This window comes from Oncorhynchus mykiss, chromosome 5 (genome assembly GCF_013265735.2).
Source record: "Oncorhynchus mykiss isolate Arlee chromosome 5, USDA_OmykA_1.1, whole genome shotgun sequence".
NCBI lineage: Eukaryota > Metazoa > Chordata > Actinopteri > Salmoniformes > Salmonidae > Oncorhynchus > Oncorhynchus mykiss.
Genome location: NC_048569.1, coordinates 72,774,728 through 72,801,193, shown reverse-complemented (window position 1 = coordinate 72,801,193; position 26,466 = coordinate 72,774,728). Strand labels below are relative to the sequence as shown.

The following is a 26,466-nucleotide window of genomic DNA, read 5'->3' as shown; positions in this document are numbered from 1 at the left end:
TCACACCGCACGGCCCCTCCCTGCTCCCCTCATCACGGCCCCTCCCTGCTCCCCTCATCACTCACACCGCACGGCTCCTCCCTGCTCCCCTCATCACTCATACCGCACGGCCCCTCCCTGCTCCCCTCATCACTCACACAGCACAGCCCCTCCCTGCTTTCTCATCACTCATACAGCACGGCCCCTCCCTGCTCCCCTCATCACTCACACCGCACGGCCCCTCCCTGCTCCCCTCATCACTCACACCGCACGGCCCCTCCCTGCTCTCTCATCACTCACACAGCACGGCTCCTCCCGGCTCCCCTCATCACTCATACAGCACGGCTCCTCCCTGCTCCCCTCATCACTCATACAGCACGGCTCCTCCCTGCTCCCCTCATCACTCACACAGCACGGCCCCTCCCTGCTCGCTCCCCTCATCACTCATACAGCACGGCCCCTCCCTGCTCCCCTCATCACTCACACAGCACGGTCCCTCCCTGCTCCCCTCATCACTCATACAGCACGGCCCCTCCCTGCTCCCATCATCACTCACACCGCACTGCCCCTTCCTGCTACCCTCATCACTCACACAGAACGGCCCCTCCCTGCTCCCCTCATCACTCAAACAGCACGGCCCCTCCCTGCTCCCCTCATCACTCACACCGCACGGCTCCTCCCTGCTCTCTCATCACTCACACCGCACGGCCCCTCCCTGCTCCCCTCATCACTCACACCGCACGGCTCCTCCCTGCTCCCCTCATCACTCACACCGCACGTCTCCTCCCTGCTCCCCTCATCACTCACACAGCACGGCCCCTCCCTGCTCCCCTCATCACTCACACCGCACGGCTCCTCCCTGCTCCCCTCATCACTCATACCGCACGGCCCCTCCCTGCTCCCCTCATCACTCACACCGCACGGCCCCTCCCTGCTCCCCTCATCACTCACACCGCACGGCTCCTCCCTGCTCCCCTCATCACTCATACCGCACGGCCCCTCCCTGCTCCCCTCATCACTCACACAGCACGGCCCCTCCCTGCTTTCTCATCACTCATACAGCACGGCCCCTCCCTGCTCCTCTCATCACTCACACCGCACGGCCCCTCCCTGCTCCCCTCATCACTCACACCGCACGGCCCCTCCCTGCTCCCCTCATCACTCACACCGCACGTCTCCTCCCTGCTCCCCTCATCACCCACACCGCACGGCCCCTCCCAGCTCCCCTCATCACTCACACCGCACGGCCCCTCCCAGCTCCCCTCATCACTCACACCGCACGGCCCCTCCCTGCTCCCCTCATCACTCACACCGCACGGCTCCTCCCTGCTCCCCTCATCACTCACACCGCACGGCCCCTCCCTGCTCCCCTCATCACTCACACCGCACGGCCCCTCCCTGCTCCCCTCATCACTCACACCGCACGGCCCCTCCCTGCTCCCCTCATCACTCACACCGCACGGCCCCTCCCTGCTCCCCTCATCACTCATACCGCACGGCCCCTCCCTGCTCCCCTCATCACTCACACAGCACGGCCCCTCCCTGCTTTCTCATCACTCACACAGCACGGCCCCTCCCTGCTCCCCTCATCATTCACACAGCACGGCCCCTCCCTGCTCCCCTCATCACTCACACCGCACGGCCCCTCCCTGCTCCCCTCATCACTCACACAGCACGGCCCCTCCCTGCTCCCCTCATCACTCATACAGCACGGCCCCTCCCTGCTCCCCTCATCACTCACACCGCACGGCCCCTCCCTGCTCCCCTCATCACGGCCCCTCCCTGCTCCCCTCATCACTCACACAGCACGGCCCCTCCCTGCTCCCCTCATCACTCATACAGCACGGCTCCTCCCTGCTCCCCTCATCACGGTTTATAGATGGCATAGCCTAATACAGAAGCATGTCAGTTCTATATATTCCTCTATAAATTCCTCTATATATTCCTCTGTTGCACTGAAATGACATGCATGATTGTTGTTGATGCTCCGATGTTCAGATGAAGGGATTAAATAGTATAATGTGCACCACGTGACGCTCAACTTAAAATGCAGTGTGTAGCCTACTGTAGCTGCTGGAAAAGGAATTCAAAGCCTATACTTTATCACTCAGGACATGATAACTTTCCAGTGTGCTACTATTTTTGCCATTTAATGTTGTTAATAAAACAAAATCAGACAACCCATAGTATAATAGTTTACCTATTTACCTAGTCATTTACATTCAGTGGTGACTCGTCATTCAGGGCAGGTGTGGCAGAGCCAAGCCTGTTTTAAGCCCTACCTGTTGAGCTAAAAAAATATGTTTCTGTGGTGGAGGGGCAGCCAGTGAAAAGCAGAGGGTAGGCTTTGGGAATTTTCTCTAGTTGCGCCATGATTGGCTCAGTGTTCTGTCACTCATGGATACACTACGTCACCGAAGAATCTTCAGGGAGAGCTAGGCAGTTCAAGCCCCATTGGGTGCTGCCATAGATTTAAATTAGAAGTGCCCATCCAAAAAGGCTCAAGGTCCTTGGCCACAGGTAAAATGACATCAAATCACATTATATCTACTGTAGCATTGATTGGACTGATCATGTCAAAGTCATACCTTCAAAATCTTAGCTACAAATGTACTGTAGACAAGCAGTCATCATCATGAATCACGTTAACAATCTACTGGCAAATCCTTTTCAATTCTTGTCATACGAAGAGAAATGATAGATAGAATGTCTCGGTGATCATCGGCCATTGGACATTACACAAGTCGGGAATCGCAAATTCCACAATGAGGAAGGAATCAATGGCTCAGTGGCTTACTGCGATGCAAAGTAATCACTATTTTGCTTCCCCTGCCTGCTATTCGGTGGAGAGGGTGTGTGGTCCAAGTCTGGGTTTAAGGATTTAAAACATCTGTCTGAAAGGGTCTCTTTTACAAGCATAATAGGATTAACATTCACAATCAACACCATGGGCCAGAAATGGTTGAATCCATTGTCCGTGCTGTCAATCCAGCATGACTTCTGCCGGGTTCAAAACAACTGGGAAATCACAGATTTTGGTGCATTCAAGACAACTGGGAATGAGCTCCGACTGGGAAAATACACTTTGAACACTCATACAATTCGGAATTCCAAGTCGGGAACTCGGTCGGGTCTTTTCCTAGAGCTCCGACTTTCTGACCTGAAGATCACTGACATCATGATTTTACCTGTTTTTTTTTTTTCTCCAAAGTTCCAAGTTGTCTTGAAAGCCCCATGAATCAAAACCAAAAATAGGCCTTTCTCTTGTATGCTGCTGCATAAATGATGTAATAAGCCAGGGATATATGTATACTGTAGCTTAGAAAGTAATACTAAGTGTATGTTGTGAAGTAAGCTGTTAGTAGCCCATGCGTCTCACCCTAAGAATTTGGTCCTTCTCCCCCTCAGAACATAGCCTGCAGTTCTGACTTGGTGGTGCACATGTAGCCTATAGCCAGTTTTAGAGAAATGTCATCATCGAATATTCTAAAAGCTTTCATTGTCTGCTTATATGCCCCCATTATTTATCCTACGTTTCTGACTTGGTGTACAAGGAGAATACTGTAAGAACGGCCCATGTTCTGAATTCTGTCGCTATCCATTTCAAAGGTGCTGAACAAAAAGGCATATTGTCCATCTGAGTTCACTCATCAATGTCTTAATTACAGCTTAACTCTTATCCGCTCATCGTTCCCTTATGCCATAGTTTGTACATCTTAATTGATATATTGTTTCTATAGGTCTCTGTCATTAGTAGGCAATGTTTAGGCAATGTTGGAATGATGCATATCTATGTTTTGCTTACTTTGTGTATTATAATTAGCTCATGTGCTTTTCCTCACGATGAAGGGATACTATAATATTGTTGTGTCTGTAACCATGTTGCCAGTGAAAGTTCAGTAATAGACCCATGTAATTCCAGTTGATATTGCGAGGGTTGTGTATGTCGTTATAGGCCTATATTCTATAAAAGTGGATGCTCGTGATTGTATTTTCATTCCTTTTTGACCACATAAACCTAATGAAATACTTCAACTGGTAGGCTAAAGTTAGGAGGGGGTGGTCTTGGTGAGAACGTGCTGTGGGATTATATAAAATACTCTTTGAAGTGGTAGGGTTCCAGATGTTTTCAGAAGATTGGCAGAGACCGCCAGGACAGAGAAGAGCTTGGACTGGGGTGAGCGGGAGCTGCCCTCCTGTAGCGGTGGGAGGACCAAGAGACCAGAGGTGGCAGAACGGAGTGCTCGGGTTGGGGTGTAGGGTTTGAGCAGAGCCTGAAGGTAGGGAGGGGCAGTTCCTCTTGCTGCTCCGTAGGTAAGTACCATGGTCTTGTAGTGGATGTGAGCTTCTACTGGAAGCCAGTGGAGTGTGAGGAAGGAGCGGGGTGACATGGGAGGAGCAGGGTGACATGGGAGAAGCAGGGTGACATGGGAGAAGCAGGGTGACATGGGAGAAGCGGGGTGACATGGGAGAAGCAGGGTGACATGGGAGAAGCAGGGTGACATGGGAGGAGTGGGGTGACATGGGAGAAGCAGGGTGACATGGGAGGAGCAGGGTGACATGGGAGGAGCGGGGTGACATGGGAGGAGCGGGGTGACATGGGAGAACATGCGAAGGTAGAACACCAGGCGGGCTGCAGCGTTCTGGATAAGTTGCAGGGGTTTGATGGCACAAGTGGGGAGCCCAGCCAACAGAGTTGCAGTAGTCCAGGCGGGAGATGACAAGTGCCTGGATTAGGACTTCCAGTGTGAGGTAGGGTCGTACTCTACGGATGTTGTAGAGCATGAACCTGCAGGAGCGAGTCACTGCTTTGATGTTTGCAGAGAATGGCAGGATGTTGTCCAGGGTCACACCAAGTTCTTTGCACTCTGGGAGGACACTGTGGAGTTGTCAAAAGTGATGGAGAGGACTTTAAGCAGGCAGACCTTCCCCGGGGGGAAGAGCAGCTACGTCTTGTCAAGGTGGAGCTTGAGGTGGTGGGCCGACATCCAAGCTGAGATGTCTGCCAGGCATGCAGAGATGCGTGTCACCACCTGAGTGTCAGGAAGGGGCGAAGGCGTAAAAAGTAGTTGAGTGTCATCCACATAGCAATGATAGGAGAGACCATGTGATGGAGCCCAGGGACTTGTGTACAGAGACAAGAGGAGAGGAACTAGAACCGAGTGCTGGGGGACACCAGTCGTGAGAGTACGTGGCACAGACACAGAGATTTAGGATAGAGATTTAGCTTTGGCAGTGCAGAGAGCCTCCGTGACACAAAGATGAACAGTCTTGGTTGAGTGACCCGACTTGAAGCCTGACTGTTTAGGGTCAAGAAGATGGTTCTGAGAGAGATAGCGAGGAAGTTGGTCAGAGACAGCACATTCAAGTGTTTTGGAAAGAAAAGAAAGAAGGGATACCGGTCTGTAGGTTTTGACGACAGAGGAATCGAGTGTTGGCTTCTTGAGGAGGGGAGCGACTTGGGCCATTTTGAAGTCCAGGAGGACGCATCTCCAGAGATGGTCTGGAGAAGGGATGGGTCGAGTGGGCAGGTTGTAGGGTGGCCAGACCTCACTAGTCACAAGATTCCCTCTGCAGAGAGAGGGGAGAAAGTGATCAAGGCGTAGGGGAGTGGGACCAGTGGACTTAATAGGCTGAGTGAATGAGGAGGGGGTGGAGGATTAAGGACAGAGGAGAAGGTGGAAAAGAGTTTCCTAGGGTTAGAGGCAGAAGCTTGAAATGTAGAATGATCGAAAGTGGCTTTAGCAGCAGATAGACAGGCAGAGAAGGTAGAGGGTAGGGAGTCGAAGGATGATTTATTTTTTATTTTATTTCATTTTATTTAACCAGGTAGGCCAGTTGAGTTCATTTACAACTGCGACCTGTCCAAGATAAAGCCAAGCAGCACGACAAAAACAACAACACAGAGTTAAACAATATAAAAATCTATTTACAGTGTGTGGAAATGTGGAAATGTATTAAGATTAGAGAGGTAAGGCAATAAATAGGCCATAGTGGCGAAATAATAACAATTTAGCATTAACACTAGAGTGATAGATGTACAGATGATGATGTGCAAGTAGAGATACTGGGGTGCAAAAGAGCAAAAATAAATAACAATATGGGGATGAGGTAGTTGGGTGGGCTATTTACAGATGGGCTGTGTACAGGTGCAGTGATCGGTAAGCTGCTCTGACAGCTGCTGCTTAAAGTTAGTGAGGGAGATATAAGTCTCCAGCTTCAGTGATTTTTGCAATTCGTTCCAGTCATTGGCAGCAGAGAACTGGAAGGAAAGACGGCCAAAGTAGGAGTTGGCTTTGGGGAAATGTACCTGCTGGAGCACATGCTACGGGTGAGTGTTGCTATGGTGATCAGTGAGCTGAGATAAGGAGGGAGCTTTACCGAGCAAAGACTTATAGATGACCTGGAGCCAGTGGGTTTGGCAGCGAATTTGAAGTGAGGGCCAGCCAACGAGAGCATACAGGTCGCAGTGGTGGGTAGTATATGGAGCTTTGGTGACAAAATGGATTGCACCGTGATAGACTACATCCAATGTGGTCTTATTCTCCATGAACTTTACAGTGTCCCAAGACTTTTGGGAATTTGTGCAACAGGATGCAAATTTCTGTTTGAAAAAGCTATCCTTTGCTTTCCTAACTGACTGAGTATATTGGTTCCTAACTTCCCTGAAAAGTTGCATATTGCGGAGGCTATTCGATGCTAATGCAGAACGCCACGGATGTTTTTGTGCTGGTCAAGGGCAGTCAAGTCCGGAGTGAACCAAGGGCTATATATGTCCTTAGTTCTACATTTTTTGAATGGGGCATGCTTATTTAAGATGTTGAGGAAATAACTTTTAAAGGATATCCAGGCATGCTCTACTGACGGGATGAGGACAATGTCCTTCCAAGATACCTGGGCCAGGTCGATTAGAAAGGCCTGCTCACTGAAGTGTTTTAGGGAACGTTTGACAGTGATGGGGGTGGTCGTTTGACAGCGGACCTATTACGGACGCAGGCAATGAGGCAGTGATCGCTGAGATCCTGGTTGAAGACAGCAGAGGTGTATTTAGATGGCAGGTTGGTCAGGATGATATCTATGAGGGTGCCCGTGTTAACGGATTTAGGGTACCTGGTAGGTTCCTTGATTTGTGTGAGATTGAGGGCATCTAGCTTAGATTGTAGGACGGCCGGGGTGTTAAGCATATCCCAGTTTAGGTCACCTAACAGTACGAACTCTGAAGATAAATGGGGGCAATCAATTCACATATGGTGTCCAGGGCACAGCTGGGGGCTGTGGGGGGGAGGGGGGTCTATAACAAGCGAGAGACTTATTTCTGGAAAGGTGGATTTTTAAAAGTAGAAGCTCAAACTGTTTGAGCACAGTCCTGGATAGCATGACAGAACTCTGCAGGCTAGCTCTGCAGTAGATTGCAACTCCGCCCACTTTGGCAGTTCTATCTTGGCCGAAAATGTTGTAGTTGGAGATGGACATTTCTGAATTTTTGGTGGCATCAGGGTTGGCGGAGTGTGCTAAAGCAGTGAATAAACTTAGGGAGGAGGCTTCTAATGTTAACATGCATGAAACCAAGGCTTTAACGGTTACAGAAGTCATAAGTCCTACAAAAGTTTAGTATTCCAAAATATTTGCTCAGCTGGCCGCTGCCCTGTTCTGAAAGCTCGCAATGAGTAACTCAGCCATGGAGCAGGAGGGGAAGGCCGGCCGGGAGAAAGTGCGAGTCACAGGATGCAGAAAAGGAGGAGAGTAGGGTTGGAGAGGCAGAATGGAGACGGAGATTACGATGGCACATGACCATCTGGGTAGGTGCCGAGTGGCTAGAGTTGGAGGAAAGGGAGACAGAAAAGGAAACAAAGTAGTCACAGTAATCAGAGACCAGGAGGGGAGGGGGGTGGTGCAATGAGACTAGTAGGTGAACAGCCTCTAGTAAAGATGAGGTCAAGCGTATTGCCTGCCTTGTGAGTGGGAGGGGACTGGGAAAGGGTGAGGTTAAAAGAGGCAAGGAGGGGAATGAGAGAGTTGGAAAGAATTGAATCAAAGGCAGACATAGGGAAGTGGAAGTCACCAAGTACGAAGAGTGGTGAGCCATCGTCAGGCAATGAGCTTGTCAAGGTGCCAAACTCATTGAGGAACTCTCTGGTGGATGATAGATGTCAACAACGTTAAAAACTCTACGGGATCGGTGTACACTCCTCATACTGTACATGTACCTTTAACTTCTAGTATAGCAAGTATTTTAAATTAGAACCCAACACTGTCAAGTGGATGGATTATATTGGCAAAGGAGAAATGCTCACTAACAATGACGTAAACAAATATGTGCCTAAAATTAGAGAGAAATAAGCTTTTTGTGCATATGGAACATTTCTGGGATCTTTTATTTCAGCTCATGAAAAATCGGCCAAACACTTTACATGTGTTTATATACAGTATATATACATATTTTTAAAATATATTTTATTCAAGTTTTACAAAATGTACATCAACACATCCACCCGACCCACCTAGTCCCTTCCCTACCTCTCCACCCTACCTCAGTCCATCCACCTTGATTCCCTCCCAACCACCCACCCCCAATCCCCACCCACCCTGATCACCCCATATAGCCAACCCATCCCACACCCTCCCTCAATTCAGTCCTAGAAGATTCTACAGAGAATTCACAACAAATAAACAAGAATACAGGGGGGGGGGGGGTGTAAACATAGATAAATAATACAAACAAAAATACAGATTCAAAATACAAAAACATAAATAAATAAATGATCAGTTTAGACAAACTTGCTTGGACTGGATAGCATTATATTGATGACTGTACCTATTATGTAATGACTACTGGAAATACCTACTGGGAAACCTGAAAGCATCTCATCAGAGGGGAGCCTCTGCAAGCCATTAATGTATGATATAAATGGTTGCCATTTTCTAACAAAAGTATCATTGGAACCCCTAAGAGAATACTTAATAGTCTCAAGCTTTCGGAAGAACATTACATCGTTGAGCCATTGAGAGGTAGAGGGGGGCGGAGCAGACTTCCACGGGAGAATAATTCCACGTCAAGCTAATAAGGATGTAAAGGCAACAATATCAGCATGTTTGGGGTCCAAGGAGAACAAGTCTTCTGGAATACCAAAAACCGCTATCAAGGGACAACACTGTAGGTTAATTTCAAGCATCTCAGATAAAGTTTTAAAAATAGAATCCAAGTTATTTTGTAGTTTAGAGCATTGAATGAACATGTGACTAAGGTCACATGGTGAGACATGACCTCTATCACACTCATCATTTACATTTGGATATATATATCAGACTATCTGGATTTGGAAAAATGCACCCTATGTAAAATCTTAAATTGTATGAGACCAAGACAAGCACAAGATGTAGTGGAGTGTACTCTATCAATCGCCTCATCCCACCACTCTTGTGTAAATTCAACACCCATTTCCCATTCACAAGCAGATTTAGTTTTGTTGTTGGAGTGTTTGTCCAATGACAAAATTCACAGATAGATCTGAGAAATGACTGCTTTCTGTCGAGGTAACATAGTCAATATGCCATCCCAGGGTTGGCAAGGGGGTGGAGCAGGGAAGCCAGAAAATTGGGAGGAGAGACAATGCCTAATTTGAAGGTAACGGAAAAAGTGAGATGGAAGCAAAGAGTATTTAGAGGCCAGGTTGGGAAAACTAGAAAAAAGTATATTTACATATAAAGTCTTGGAAGGACTTAATACCTTTCCTTGTCCAGTTAGAGAAAGCATTATCTATTAGAGAAGTGTGGAAAAAAGCAATTATTATCAATAGGACCCATAGTAGATGCAGCTGAGAATTTAAAATGTCTTCAAAACTGGTACCAAATCTTAAGTGTTGACAGCACTAGAGGATTGTGAGTATGGCGAGAGGGGATTGTTGGGAGAGAAGAGCAGAGTGAAGCAGGAAGACAATAAGAAATATAGGAATGTGCCTCTATGTGGCACAATGGGGTATCTGGAGCATGCAACCAGAGTAGAAATTTCTGAAAGTTGGTTACCCAGAAATAGTATCAAAAGTTGGGTTGTGCCAGCCCTCCACTAAATATGCACCTCTAAAGTAAATATCTACTGACTCTGGGTACCTTTCCTCCCCAGATAAATGTGGTAACAGCCTGACTGATTGACTTAAAAAAAAACACTTTGGAAAAAACAATGGGCTAGATTGAAATAGATAAAGGAATTTGGGTAAACTGTTCATTTTTACAGCATTAATACTTCCATTAAGTGATAGTGGTAAGCTACCCCATCTCTGAAAATCAGTTTTCATTTGTGCAAGGGGAGCAAAGTTTGCAGAAAAAAGAGCATGTAATGAACAAGTTACGTTCAACTCCAAGGTATTTGAAACCAGAGCGGCTAAGCTGAAAGGGCAAGCCTGTCAGCTGGAGCTGTAGCGCTCAAAAGGGCAAGTCTGTCTGCTGGGTTGATTGGGAAGCACTCACTTTTCTGGAGATTCAGCTTGTAACCCGAGAAGGTGCCAAAGTTCTCCAGAATAAAAAGGATAGAAGGTAAACAGGTTACAGGGTTATTTACGTAGAGTAACAAATAATCTGCATATAATGATAACCTTTGTTCAACTCCTTTACACATTGGAAAGAGGAGGATGCCCGTAAAGCTACTGAAAGGGGCTCAATTAGCGACAGCAAATAATAAAGGGGACAGTGGGCAGCCTTGGCGTGTCCCACATTCCAGGACAAAATAATCAGAACGGGTGTCATTGGTACAGACACTGGCCTGGGGAGATGTATACAAGAGATGGATCCATGAGCTAAATTCGTCCCCAAATCCAAATTTTTTAAGAACAGCAAATAGGTTCTCCCACTCAATTCTGTCGAATACCTTCTCTGCGTCTAGGGAGATTACCACCTCAGGGAAGTTGGAGAATTGTTTACAATAAATCATGTTAAACAGCGTCACAAATGTTAAAAAATTAATATCTGTCCTTTATAAAGCCGGTTTGTTCCTGTGATATGAGTCCTGGTAAGACTACTTCCAGACGCCTCGCTATCACCTTCACCAGCACCTTTACATCCACATTAAGGAGACTTAGGGGCCTAAATGAAGAACAGGAAGTGGGGTCTTTCCCCTTCTTAAGGAGAGTGCTATTGAAGCCTGTGTTAGGTGTAAAATATACAATATAAAATATAAAAAGAAAACCTTCCTATCCTAACGTGGAGAGGCTCCATAGCCCCAGTCGTGAAATACACTTGAAAAGGCATTCACAAAACGGTGAAGAAGGTCAACAGAAAACCAAAATACAAAAACGAAAGAGGCCGAGTGTCTGTACACATACGAATGTATGTGCGTATAAAGTGGTGAAAAGTCCTTCAGTAAGTATCTAGACAAAAATAAAGAAAAAACTGAGGAAAGCTCTGCAAAAGCCTGGAAATGTAGCCATGCATTAGTCATCTAGCCAAATAAAAAGGACCCCCCAAATGTGTAGCGTAAATGACAACCATACAAGACAGTATCAGTAATTTTTAATGGCAACAGGGAGAAAGTAAAGTAAAGTCAAAAATATCTTCAACTTAGAGGCTAGGCTATGCATGCTACCTGGCAAACGAGTAGGTCATAGATCCAAGATAAGATAAGTGACTGTCGAACCAATGCTGGGCGTCCTCGTGGGAGTCGAATTGTAGCTTCCCCCCGGTATGTTCAATGTGCAGACGAGCAGGGAAGCAGAGTGAGAAATTCACTTTCTTCGCATGAAGTTTGCGTTTCACATCGAAGAACTTAGCTCTTTTCTTGGTGACATTAAAGCTGAGGTCAGGAAAGATGAACACCTTGCGTCTGCAGAAGTGTACTGGTCTCTGCCCTGCCTCTGGAGGATGTGCTCCTTGTCACCGTAGTAGTGAAAATGGATAATAAACACTCTAGGCTTGGAGTTGTCGTCTCCACCCACTGGGGAGGGGCCAATGCAGTGGACTCTACCCAGCGTCGGGGTGATTGAACGATGGCCAGACCTAGCACATCAGCAAAGAATTCTGACATGAACTTAACCGAGTCCCCTCCTTCACGTTTCTCTGCTATACCAACAACACGAAGATTGCAACGGCAAGAACGGAATTCTGGGTCATCGGTCTTGTCGATCAGCTTTTATTTTTCGGAGCTCAGATGGGCGACCGTTTTCTCAAGTTACTATGCGGTCACTGTAGTCACACAGGTCATGTTCAAAGCCGTCAATTCGGTGGCCTTGTTCATCCGCAGTGGCTCGGACACCATCTAGGATGGCATCATTCTGCATGATCTGGTTGATGTTCAGTTTTGATATTTTCCAAGCATGGTAAGGAGTACGGAAGTAGCTCATCCGTGTCCAATTTGTCAGGATGGTGGCACAGTGGGCCCACAACTTGAACCCCGGCAATGCTGCTTGCAGCTTTAATTCTTGTTGTTGTAAACAGGGGCAGTGGCATTTTAAAAGGGCAATGACATACTTTGTAATAGGAACCCCAAAAAAAATCACATTTTTTGTTTTGTTTTTTTTCCTTAACGTTAATGATCCCAATTTAATTTAAATGTTTTATTGTTTAAACCCCTATTCCATATTACCAGTGAAGAAAACCCAAAGACCAAAACTACTGCAGTTCATTATTTCACGCATCCCATTCCGACCAGGCAGATTCTATGTCTACACGCAGAACCTGCCCACAGGAATTTAAGACACAGACAACAACAAAATAGTGAGAATATAGACTCTATCGCTATTCTCTATGCACACACACACACACATGCCACAGCAGCAGGGCAGACAGCTGATTCAAGGGTCATTATCTAAATGTTAACAGGACAATGTTCCCCGTGGCTAGCAGAGGGCAATAGGGATCATGGACATACACACACATTCACAAATTGTGTGGTACTCACTGACTGAGCGGTCTTGATAGCTACGAAGCGGTGGTTTCCCTCCTTCCCACAGACGTAGCCAAAGGCTCGGTGGTCCGTGATGTCTTTAGCGATGTACGAGATCTCATGGACAGCATGGTGGTGCTGGAGGACCTGAGAGAGACAGAAACACAAAGTTATCACAGACAGAACCATTGATCTAGAGATGAATAGATGAAAGAGGAGAGGATGATCTGGCAGTAGTTCTGTTCAGAGCCCAGGCAGCCCTCAGCAGGAAGTGGCCAGACGGAGGGATACAGTCCCACTACTCCCTGTGAGCCTCCGTGTTGTGTCTCTGTGCCAGGCAGGAGGGGGGGATTAGACCTCTTCCACACACACACACACTCCCTCCCGCCTGCTACATTTAACAGTCTTTAGTTCCCCTACTCCCTCCAGTTTAGCCAGAGTGGTTTGTGCCAGGGAGGGATGGCTGTGCCCATGGCAGATGGCATTGGTTGTCCCAGTGAACCAGAGCTGGGACTGTGCGTCTGTACGCGTGTTGCGTGTGCGTGCATGTGTGTGTGACAGTGTATGTATGTGACAATGAGAGTCGCGTCTCTGCAGGCAGTCGAGTCGATCACTACATTTTCTCCCTGGATGTGACACTACAGACAGAGGCAATCTCAGAAAATAGCATGGAGCCCAAATCTGTGCATCTGTCAACCCTACACAGTGCTCTGACAGAGCTGACAGTACTACAGAGCACACAGCAGCAGCTACAGTGGTACGAGAGGAGACAGTAACTCTGTGTGACTGATGTGTCCTATATTTATTAACTAGGCTGATGATTATCATTTCTCCCATTGACTGACCTGACAATAATAAGAGCCCCCCCCCCCCCCCCCCTCCCCTCCAGCAGCAGGAGAGGCCCTGTGATCCCATGCAAGTACGCATGAAAGCACACACACACACACACATCCCATGCCTGTAGATTGGACTGGAACCCAGATGTCTTGTACTAAGCTGGGGCTGGAGAGGGGATGACATACACACACTTTTTATTTTTCTGTTAAAGGCCTCGCCCTCTCTCCACCCCTCCTGGGTGTTCCATTCATCCGTGACAGAAAGAGAGAACACGAGCGTCCGCCCTCTGTGGGGACAGAGGAGAGATTGTTCCTTCGCGCCTCTCTTCAATCTCAGACAGCTTCTCCCTCCATGACCTTCCCTCCTCCATGAGAGAGGTCATCCATCCATTCATCCAACCACCAATCCAGCTCATCTATCCATAGGGAGGGAGGAAGGGATGGGGATGTAAGCAATATGGTTGCAGTGTGGGATGTTGAAAGGCAAGGCCACACACACACAAACACCTCTAGTGGCAGCCTGGCACATAAGAGGCACCACAAACAAAGCCTCCAGTAACCAGACACAAAGATACACACAGAGGAAGACAGACTCCAACGCTATTCTCTGCCAATCAGACGATAAAGCAGGTCTGTATTCTGATCTACTGAGGTAGTTTCAATTAGGTCCACCTGATTTCCTCTGGGGCTCCTTAGAGCAGCCTCATTAACAGGTCCACCTGTCCCCCTGGAGCAATATCTTACACACTCACACACACACACACACACACACACACAGAAACTTACCTCAGACTTCTCATCAAAGATCTTGATCCCTCCAAAGGAGACAGTTAGAAACACCTTCTGTTTGTGGTCTCCTTTCGACCGCCCTGCTGCTGCTATACCCTACAGAACAGACACAAAGAGACAGGATATAGAAACACCTTCTGTTTGTGGTCTCCTTTCGACCGCCCTGCTGCTGCTATACCCTACAGAATACACACACGACAGGGTTATAGACACATATACACACATTACTGACTTTAGATGGAGAAGAGCAGGGAAGTACTTCCGGCGCCGAGAGAGATGGCCGCCTCGCTTCGCGTTCCATATTACTGCATGGTCGGAACTAGAAGAACAAGCATTTCGCTACACTCACATTAACATCTGCTAACCATGTGTATGTGACAAATAAGATTTGAGTTGGAAGAGGAGGACAGATTGGTGGTGACTGTCTGTGTGTGTGTGTGTGTGTGTGTGTGTGTGGATGGATTTTCTGTCTGGATGAGCAAATTGGGAAACAGGTTGATCAATGGACCATCTACCTCCGCTCTTTACCCCTGTCCTCATCCTTCTCATTCGCCCATCAACCCTTGCCACTGTCTCCTTTCTCAGCACCCCTCATTTTTCACCCCATCCTGCTCTTGCACAATTACCCAGCATGTAATGGAGATAAGAGCCAAAATCCTCCTCCTCACTGCTTCTCTCGCCCATCTTCATCCTCCCCTTCCCCCTCATTCCCTGGCCTCAGGGTCAAACACATACACCCACAGTCACCTTGAGCTTCATCATGGAGTCTTGACAGAGTTTGTCTCCGCGTGCAGCGGTGACCTCGTCCAGACCGATAAGTTTAGCCTTGTAGCGAACGCCATCCCCCTTAAACCGCCTGATCAACCCGGCCTCGCTCCGATCCTGCCCTGAGAGAGACAGAGACACACAGGGTCAGTACAGTACACACACCTCTCAGTATGATCCAGCTGGAAAGAGAGTATCAGTACACAGTCAAGAACAAGAAAGCCACACAGTATTCTGCTGTCATTTGATTGGCAAATGGCTTCAGTATTCCTCTCATTCTCAAATAACAGACACAAACACACTGCTAGGTCCCCAATTCAACCTCTCTTTCTCCCATTCTCTCCCTCTCTCCCCATTCTCTCTCTTCCTCCCCATTCTATTGAATGATGGCATGACATTTTGTTCTTATCTCCTCTCTCTGTGTTTCCCCTCTCTCCACATGCTCTTTATTATCTCTGTGTGTGTATTGAATGTGTGTATGTGTGTGTGTTGTCCTTGCTCCTTTCTCTATGTTATCTTCTGTGTTGAGTAGAGTACTCCTCTCAGACAATAGAGAGGGAGAGAGGAGGAGAGTGAGAGAAAGATCCTCAGGGCATGAGTGTTTAGACTGATCTCTCTTTCAGCTGACTCTGGACCTTTACCCTCTCTCCATCACCCTGAGATTAGAAGCACCACCCACATACGACAGGCAGGCAGGACGCATTGGGACCAGGTGTTTAGGGGTTCAGTGTCTTGCTGAAGAGAACAACGGCAGTAAGTAGAGGTACTGATGACAGAACAGTTACAGTTGCTCTGTAACCTCTAAGCTACCTGACACCCATAGCCGTATTTCATCTTGTTTCTTCAGCCACTATGACTGGCTGTCACTTACAGACCAACAGAACATACAGCGCCGTGAAAAAGTATTTTTCTAATTTTCTCTACTTTTGCATTTTGTTTTATTACTGAATGTTATCAAATCTTCAACCAAAATCTAATATTAAATAAAGGGGACCTGATTGGACAAATAACACAATTTAATACTTATTTCATTTATTTCATAAATAAAGTGATGCAACACCCAATATCGCCGTGTGAAAAAGTAATTGCACAAATCACTCAATAACTGGTTGTGCCACCTTTAGCTGCAATGACTCTAACCAAACACTTCCTGTAGTTGTTGATCAGTCTCTCCCGTCGCTGTGGAGGAATTTTGGTCCACTCTTCCATTCAGAACTGCTGTAACTAAGCGACATTTGTGGGTTTTCAAGCATGAACTGCTTCGTTTCAAGTCCTGCCACAACATGTCAATTGAGATTAGGTCTGGACATTGACTAAAACATTCCAAAACTTCAAATTTGTTGTTTTTTAGCCATTTTCATGTAGACTTGATTGTGTGTTTTGGAACATTGTCTTGCTGCGTGACCCAGCTGCGTTTCAGCTTCAGCTCACAGACAGATGGCCTGACATTCTCCTATAGAATTCTCTGATACAGAGCAGAATTCATGCTTCCTTCTATTAAGGCAAGTCGTCCAGGTCCTGAGGCAGCAAAGCATCCCCAAACCATCACACTACCACCACCATACTTGACAGGTTGGTATGAGGTTCTGACTGTGGAATGCAGTTATTGGTTTTCACCAGGTATAATGGGACCCATGTCATCCAAAAAGTTAGAATTTTGAATCATCTGTCCATAGGACATTCTTCCAAGAGTCTTGATGATCATCCAGCTGCTTCCAGGTGCTTTTTTGGCATTATTCCTGCTGAAAACCAAGCACTGCATTCCACAGTCAGAACCTCAGGTTCCCTTTATCTAATATTAGGTTTTGGTTGAAGATCTGATCATATTCAGTATCAGGGGTGGGAGGTAGCCTAGTGGTTAGAGCGTTGGTGTAATGCTTGTCGTCTGAGGAAGGAGAGGAGGATCAAGGTGCAGCGTGGTAAGTGTTCATATTATTTAATGAAATATGCAACACTAGACAAAACAACAAACCCGACAAACAAACAGTCCTGAAAGGTGAAACAACAACACTAAACAGGAAACAACCTCCCACAAAACACAATGGAAAACAGGCTACCTAAATATGGTTCTCAATCAGGGACAACGATTGACAGCTGCCTCTGATTGACAACCATACCAGGCCAAACACAGAAATAGAAAATCATAGACAAACTAACATAGACAACCCACCCAACTCACGCCCTGACCCTACTAAAACAAAAGACAAAACAAAGGAACTAAGGTCAGAACGTGACAGTTGGACTAGTAACCGAAAGGTTGCAAGATCGAATCCCGAGCTGACAAGGTCAAAATCTGTCGTTCTACCCCTGAACAACCCACGCTTCCTACGCTGTCATTGAAAATAAGAATTTGTTCTTAACTGACTTGCCTAGTAAAATAAATATGCGAAAATCAGAAAAATCTGACAAATATTTTTCTCGACACTGTATAGGCGTGCTCACACACACGACACCCTCACCTTCCATTAGAATGTCTCTCCGGCATGTGAGCGACATGAAATGCCAAGAGAGGTAGACAGAGAGAGTGTGAGAGAACGGGAGAGGTAGATGTGTATAGCTCTAGGGTTAGTTTTCTTGCTGAGTGGTTTATATTATTACCATGCTCCATCACAGCCTTTCCTGTCACAGCTGAATTAATCCAGTTAGAGTGTGTGTGAGTGTTTGTGTGCATGCATGTGTGGTGTAATTAAATGTCTGCTAAGGCTGTGACCTGCTGTGCCTAACACAACTAATGAAAGAATCCTCCATTACATCTGTCACACAGAGAGAGAGGGGGGGTGAGAGAGATAGAAAGATGGAGAAAGAGAGCGGGATGAGGAAGAGAGGGTGAGAGAGGGGGAGAGTTGTGAGAGAGAAGGGGTTTGAGAGAGGAAAGAGAGTTAGAGATGAGAGAGAGAGATAAGTATTGGAGAAGAGAGAGAAAGGACATGAAAAGAACAACCCAACCCAATACGACAAAGACGTCTAATATGAATAGGAAAAATGAGACTGCCTAGGCTTCACAGTAACTCAGCAGGCTGACAGTGTTGTTTAAACCCAATCAGTTACACTACTGTAGCTATTGTTAAAGTCAAGCTACTCTCTTATGAATGATCCCCAGTGCTATAGCTCAGACCTTTACTGGGGAAAGGATAACAATTACATCAAATACAAGTGTTTTTGTCAGGATTGTGGGAACTCATTTTGGGTGATTCAATCATCTCTCTTGCCCTGGAATCTACCAACACACACACACACTGGAATCTACCAACACACACACACACTGTACCCACACACACACTGGACTGTACACACACACACACACACACACAAACACACACACACAAACTGGACTCTACCCACACGCACACACACTGGACTCTACCCACACACACACTAGACTTTACCCACACACACTGGACTGTACACACACACACACACAAACAAACACGCACACACACTGGACTCTACCCACCCACACACACACTGAACTCTACCGCCCCCACCCACACACAAACACACACTGGACTCTACCCCCCCACACACACTGGACTCTACCTACCCACACACACACACACACACTGGACTCTACCCACACACACACACTGGACTCTACCCACACACACTGGACTCTAACCACACACACACACACACACTGGACTCTACACCCCCCCACCCACACACACACGCAATGGACACTAACCACACACACACACTGGGCTCTACACTCTACCCATCACACACACACGTATACTGGACTCCCCCCCCCCACAATCACACTGAACTCTACTCCCCAACCCCCCCACACACACACTGGACTCTACCCACCCACACAACTCTACCCACTGACATACACACACACACACACTGAACTCTACCCCCCCCGCCCTCACACACACACACTGGACTCTACCCACACAAACACACACTGGACTCTACACTCTACACCCCCACACACACACTGGACTCTACCCACACACACACACTGGACTCTACTCACACACACACACACACACTGGACTCTACTCACACACACACACACGCACACACACACACACACACACACACAGGACTCTACTCACACACACACACACACACACTGGACTCTACTCTCACACACACACACACTGGACTCTACTCACACACACACACACACTGGACTCTATTCACACACACACTGGACTCTACTCACACACACACTGGACTCTACTCACACACACACTGTACCCACACACACACACACAAACTGGACTCTACCCACATGCACACACACTGGACTCTACCCACACACACACTAGACTTTACCCACACACACACACACACTGGACTCTACCCACACGCACACACACTGGACTCTACCCACCCACACACACACTGAACTCTACCGCCCCCACCCACACACAAACACACACTGGACTCTACCCCCCCACGCACACTGGACTCTACCTACCTACCCACACACACACACACACACACACACACACACACACACTGGACTCTACCCACACACACACACTGGACTCTAACCACACACACACTGGACTCTACCCACACACACTGGACTCTACACACACACACACCCAGGACTCTACCCACACACACAGTACTCTACACCCCCCCACCCACACACACACGCAATGGACACTAACCACACACACACACTGGGCTCTACACTCTACCCATCACACACACACACACACACACACACACACACACATACTGGACTCTAACCAAACACACGTATACTGGACTCCACCCCCCCCACAATCACACTGAACTCTACTCCCCAACCCCCACACACACACACTGGACTCTACTCACACACAAACACACACACACACACACTGTACCCACACACACACACACACACACACACACAAACTGGACTCTACCCACACGCACACACACTGGACTCTACCCACACACACACTAGACTTTACCCACACGCACACACACTGGACTCTACCCACCCACACACACACTGAACTCTACCGCCCCCACCCACACACAAACACACACTGGACTCTACCTACCCACACACACACACACACACACTGGACTCTACCCACACACACACACTGGACTCTACCCACACACACTGGACTCTAACCACACACACACACACACACACTGGACTCTACACCCCCCCACCCACACACACACGCAATGGACACTAACCACACACACACACTGGGCTCTACACTCTACCCATCACACACACACGTATACTGGACTCCCCCCCCCACAATCACACTGAACTCTACTCCCCAACCCCCCCACACACACACTGGACTCTACCCACCCACACAACTCTACCCACTGACATACACACACACACTGAACTCTACCCCCCCGCCCTCACACACACACACTGGACTCTACCCACACAAACACACACTGGACTCTACACTCTACACCCCCACACACACACTGGACTCTACCCACACACACACACTGGACTCTACTCACACACACACACACGCACACACACACACACACTGGACTCTACTCACACACACACACACACACACACACACACACACACACACACACACACACACTGGACTCTACTCACACACACACACACACACTGGACTCTACTCTCACACACACACACTGGACTCTATTCACACACACACTGGACTCTACTCACACACACACTGGACTCTACTCACACACACACTGTACCCACACACACACAAACTGGACTCTACCCACACGCACACACACTGGACTCTACCCACACACACACTAGACTTTACCCACACACACACACACACTGGACTCTACCCACACGCACACACACTGGACTCTACCCACCCACACACACACTGAACTCTACCGCCCCCACCCACACACAAACACACACTGGACTCTACCCCCCCACACACACTGGACTCTACCTACCTACCCACACACACACACACACACACACACTGGACTCTACCCACACACACACACTGGACTCTAACCACACACACACACACACACTGGACTCTACCCACACACACTGGACTCTACACACACACACACCCAGGACTCTACCCACACACACAGTACTCTACACCCCCCCACCCACACACACACGCAATGGACACTAACCACACACACACACTGGGCTCTACACTCTACCCATCACACACACACACACACACACACACACACATACTGGACTCTAACCAAACACACGTATACTGGACTCCACCCCCCCCCCCACAATCACACTGAACTCTACTCCCCAACCCCCACACACACACACTGGACTCTACTCACACACACACACACACACACACACACACACACTGTACCCACACACACACACACACACACACACACACACAAACTGGACTCTACCCACACGCACACACACTGGACTCTACCCACACACACACTAGACTTTACCCACACACACACACACTGGACTCTACCCACCCACACACACACTGAACTCTACCGCCCCCACCCACACACACACACACACTGGACTCTACCCACACACACTGGACTCTACACACACACACACCCAGGACTCTACCCACACACACAGTACTCTACACCCCCCCACCCACACACACACGCAATGGACACTAACCACACACACACACTGGGCTCTACACTCTACCAATCACATACACACACACACACACACACACACACACACACACATACTGGACTCTAACCAAACACACGTATACTGGACTCCACCCCCCCCCCACAATCACACTGAACTCTACTCCCCAACCCCCACACACACACACTGGACTCTACCCACCCACACAACTCTACCCACTGACATACACACACACACTGGACTCTACCCCCCCCGCCCACACACACACACACTGGACTCTACCCACACACACACACACTGGACTCTACTCACACACACACACACACACACACTGGACTCTACTCACACACACACACACACACACACATTGGACTCTACTCACACACACTGGACTCTACTCACACACACACACACACACACACACACTGGAATCTACCCACCCACACACACACACACACACACTGGACTCTACCCACACACCCCCCAACACACACACCTACCAACACACACACACACACACACTGGACTCTACCCACCCAAAAACACAGAGGACTCTACCCACGCACACTGGACTCTACGCACCCACCTACACACACACACACATATTGGAATCTAACCCCCCCCCCCCCACACACACACACATATACTGGACTCCAGCCCACATACCCACACACACTGGACTCTACCCACACACACACACGCATTGGAATCTACCAACACACACACACACACACATTGGAATCTACCCCCCCACACACACAAACACATACTGGACTCCACCCCGCCTACCCACCCACACACTGGACTTGTCCCCAAACACACACGCACTGGACTCTACCCAGACACACACACACACACTGGACTCTACTCACACACACACTGGACTCTACTCACACACACACACACACACTGGACTCTACTCACACACACACACACACACTGGACTCTACTCACACACACTGGACTCTACTCACACACACACACACACTGGACTCTACTCACACACACACACACACACACACACACTGGACTCTACTCACACACACACACACACACACACACACACACACACACACACACACACACACACACACACACACACACACACACTGGACTCTACTCACACACACACTGGACTCTACTCACACACACACACACACACACACACACACTGGACTCTACTCACACACACTGGACTCTACTCACACACACTGGACTCTACTCACACACACTGGACTCTACTCACACACTGGACTCTACTCACACACACTGGACTCTACTCACACACACACACACACTAGACTCTAACCACACACACACACTGGACTCTACTCACACACACACACTGGACTCTACTCACACACACTGGACTCTAACCACACACACACACTGGACTCTACTCACACACACACACTGGACTCTACTCACACACACTGGACTCTACTCACACACACACACACACACACACACACACACACACACACTGGACTCTACTCACACACACACACACACACACTGGACTCTACTCACACACACACACACACACACACACACACACACATTGGACTCTACTCACACACACTGGACTCTACTCACACACACACACACACACACACACACTGGAATCTACCCACCCACACACACACACACACTGGACTCTACCCACACACCCCCCAACACACACACCTACCAACACACACACACACACACACTGGACTCTACCCACCCAAAAACACAGAGGACTCTACCCACGCACACTGGACTCTACGCACCCACCTACACACACACACACATATTGGAATCTAACCCCCCCCCCCCCCACACACACACACATATACTGGACTCCAGCCCACATACCCACACACACTGGACTCTACCCACACACACACACGCATTGGAATCTACCAACACACACACACACACACATTGGAATCTACCCCCCCACACACACAAACACATACTGGACTCCACCCCGCCTACCCACCCACACACTGGACTTGTCCCCAAACACACACGCACTGGACTCTACCCAGACACACACACACACACTGGACTCTACTCACACACACACTGGACTCTACTCACACACACACACACACACTGGACTCTACTCACACACACACACACACACTGGACTCTACTCACACACACTGGACTCTACTCACACACACACACACACTGGACTCTACTCACACACACACACACACTGGACTCTACTCACACACACACACACACACACACACACACACACACACACACACACACACACACACACTGGACTCTACTCACACACACACTGGACTCTACTCACACACACTGGACTCTACTCACACACACTGGACTCTACTCACACACACTGGACTCTACTCACACACACACACACACACACACACACACTGGACTCTACTCACACACACTGGACTCTACTCACACACACTGGACTCTACTCACACACACTGGACTCTACTCACACACACACACACACACTGGACTCTACCCACCCACACACACACACTGGACTCTACACACACACACCCCAACACACACACCTACCAACACACACACACACACACACACACACACACACACTGGACTCTACCCACCCAAAAACACAGAGGACTACCCACACACACTGGAATCTACCCCCCCACACACACACAAACACATACTGGACTCCACCCCGCCTACCCACCCACACACTGGACTTGTCCCCAAACACACACACACTGGACTCTACCCAGACACACACACACTGGACTCGTCCCCAAACACACACACACTGGACTCGTCCCCAAACACACACACACTGGACTCTACCCACACACACACACACAAACTGAACTCTACCCACACACACACTGGACTGGTCCCCAAACACACACATTGGAATGGACTCTACCCACACACACACACACACACACACTGGACTCTACTCACACACACACACTGGACTCGTCCCCAAACACACACACACACACTGGACTCTACCCACACACACACACACACTGGACTCCACCCCGCATACCCACACAAACACTGGACTCTACCCACCCACACACACACACACTGGACTCTACTCACACACACTGGACTCTACCCACACACACAGTACTCTACACCCCCCCCACCCACACACACACACGCAATGGACACTAACCACACACACACACTGGGCTCTACACTCTACCCATCACACACACACACACACACACACACACACACTGGACTCTTACCAAACACACGTATACTGGACTCCACCCCCCCCACAATCACACTGAACTCTACTCCCCAACCCCCCCCCCCCCCCCCCCCCCCCACACACACACTGGACTCTACCCACCCACACAACTCTACCCCCTGACATACACACACTGGACTCTACCCCCCCGCCCACACACACACACACACTGGACTCTACCCACACACACACACGCATTGGAATCTACCAACACACACACACACACACACACATTGGAATCTACCCCCCCCCCCCCCCACACACACACACAAACACATACTGGACTCCACCCCGCCTACACACTGGACTTGTCCCCAAACACACACGCACTGGACTCTACCCAGACACACACACACACTGGAATCGTCCCCAAACACACACACACTGGACTCGTCCCCAAACACACACACACTGGACTCTACCCACACACACACACACAAACTGAACTCTACCCACACACACACACACACACACTGGAATCTACTCACACACACACACTGGACTCGTCCCCAAACACACACACTGGACTCGTCCCCAAATACACACACACTGGACTCTACCCACACACACACACACACACACACTGGACTCTACCCACACACACACACTGGACTCTACCCACCCACACAACTCTACCCACTGACATACACACACACACTGGACTCTACCCCCCCGCCCACACACACACACACTGGACTCTACCCACACAAACACACACTGGACTCTACTCACACACAGACACACACACACACACACAATGGACTCTACTCACACACACACACTGGACTCTACTCACACACACACTGGACTCTACTCACACACACACACACACACACACACACTGGACTCTACTCACACACACACACTGGACTCTACTCACACACAGACACACACACACACACTGGACTCTACTCACACACACACACACTGGACTCTACTCACACACACTGGACTCTACTCACACACACACACTGGACTCTACTCACACACACACTGGACTCTACTCACACACACACTGGACTCTACTCACACACACACACACACACACACACAGGACTCTACTCACACACACACACACACACACACACTGGACTCTACCCACACAAACACACACTGGACTCTACTCACACACAGACACACACACACACACACACTGGACTCTACTCACACACACACACACTGGACGCTACTCACACACACTGGACTCTACTCACACACACACACTGGACTCTACTCACACACACACTGGACTCTACTCACACACACACTGGACTCTACTCACACACACACACACACACACACACTGGACTCTACTCACACACACACACACACACACACACACACACACACACACACACACACACACTGGACTCTACTCACACACACACACACACACACACACACACACACACACTGGACTCTACTCACACACACACAC

The 26,466-nt window shown here is 48.7% G+C and overlaps 1 protein-coding gene across 5 annotated transcripts in view; it reads right to left on the bottom strand.

The window, feature by feature from the left end:
- Positions 1 to 26,466, bottom strand: part of LOC110524511 (disabled homolog 1) — a 357,464-nt gene that overhangs the window by 29,387 nt on the left and 301,611 nt on the right. For all 5 annotated transcript variants that reach the window (XM_036978314.1, XM_036978313.1, XM_036978316.1 and 2 more), the window contains 3 exons: positions 15,223 to 15,362; positions 14,473 to 14,571; positions 12,866 to 12,997 (listed from right to left, as the gene is read on the bottom strand). In XM_036978314.1, coding sequence (XP_036834209.1) covers positions 12,866 to 12,997; positions 14,473 to 14,571; positions 15,223 to 15,362 — 371 coding nt within the window. The remainder of the gene's footprint in view (positions 1 to 12,865; positions 12,998 to 14,472; positions 14,572 to 15,222; positions 15,363 to 26,466) is intronic.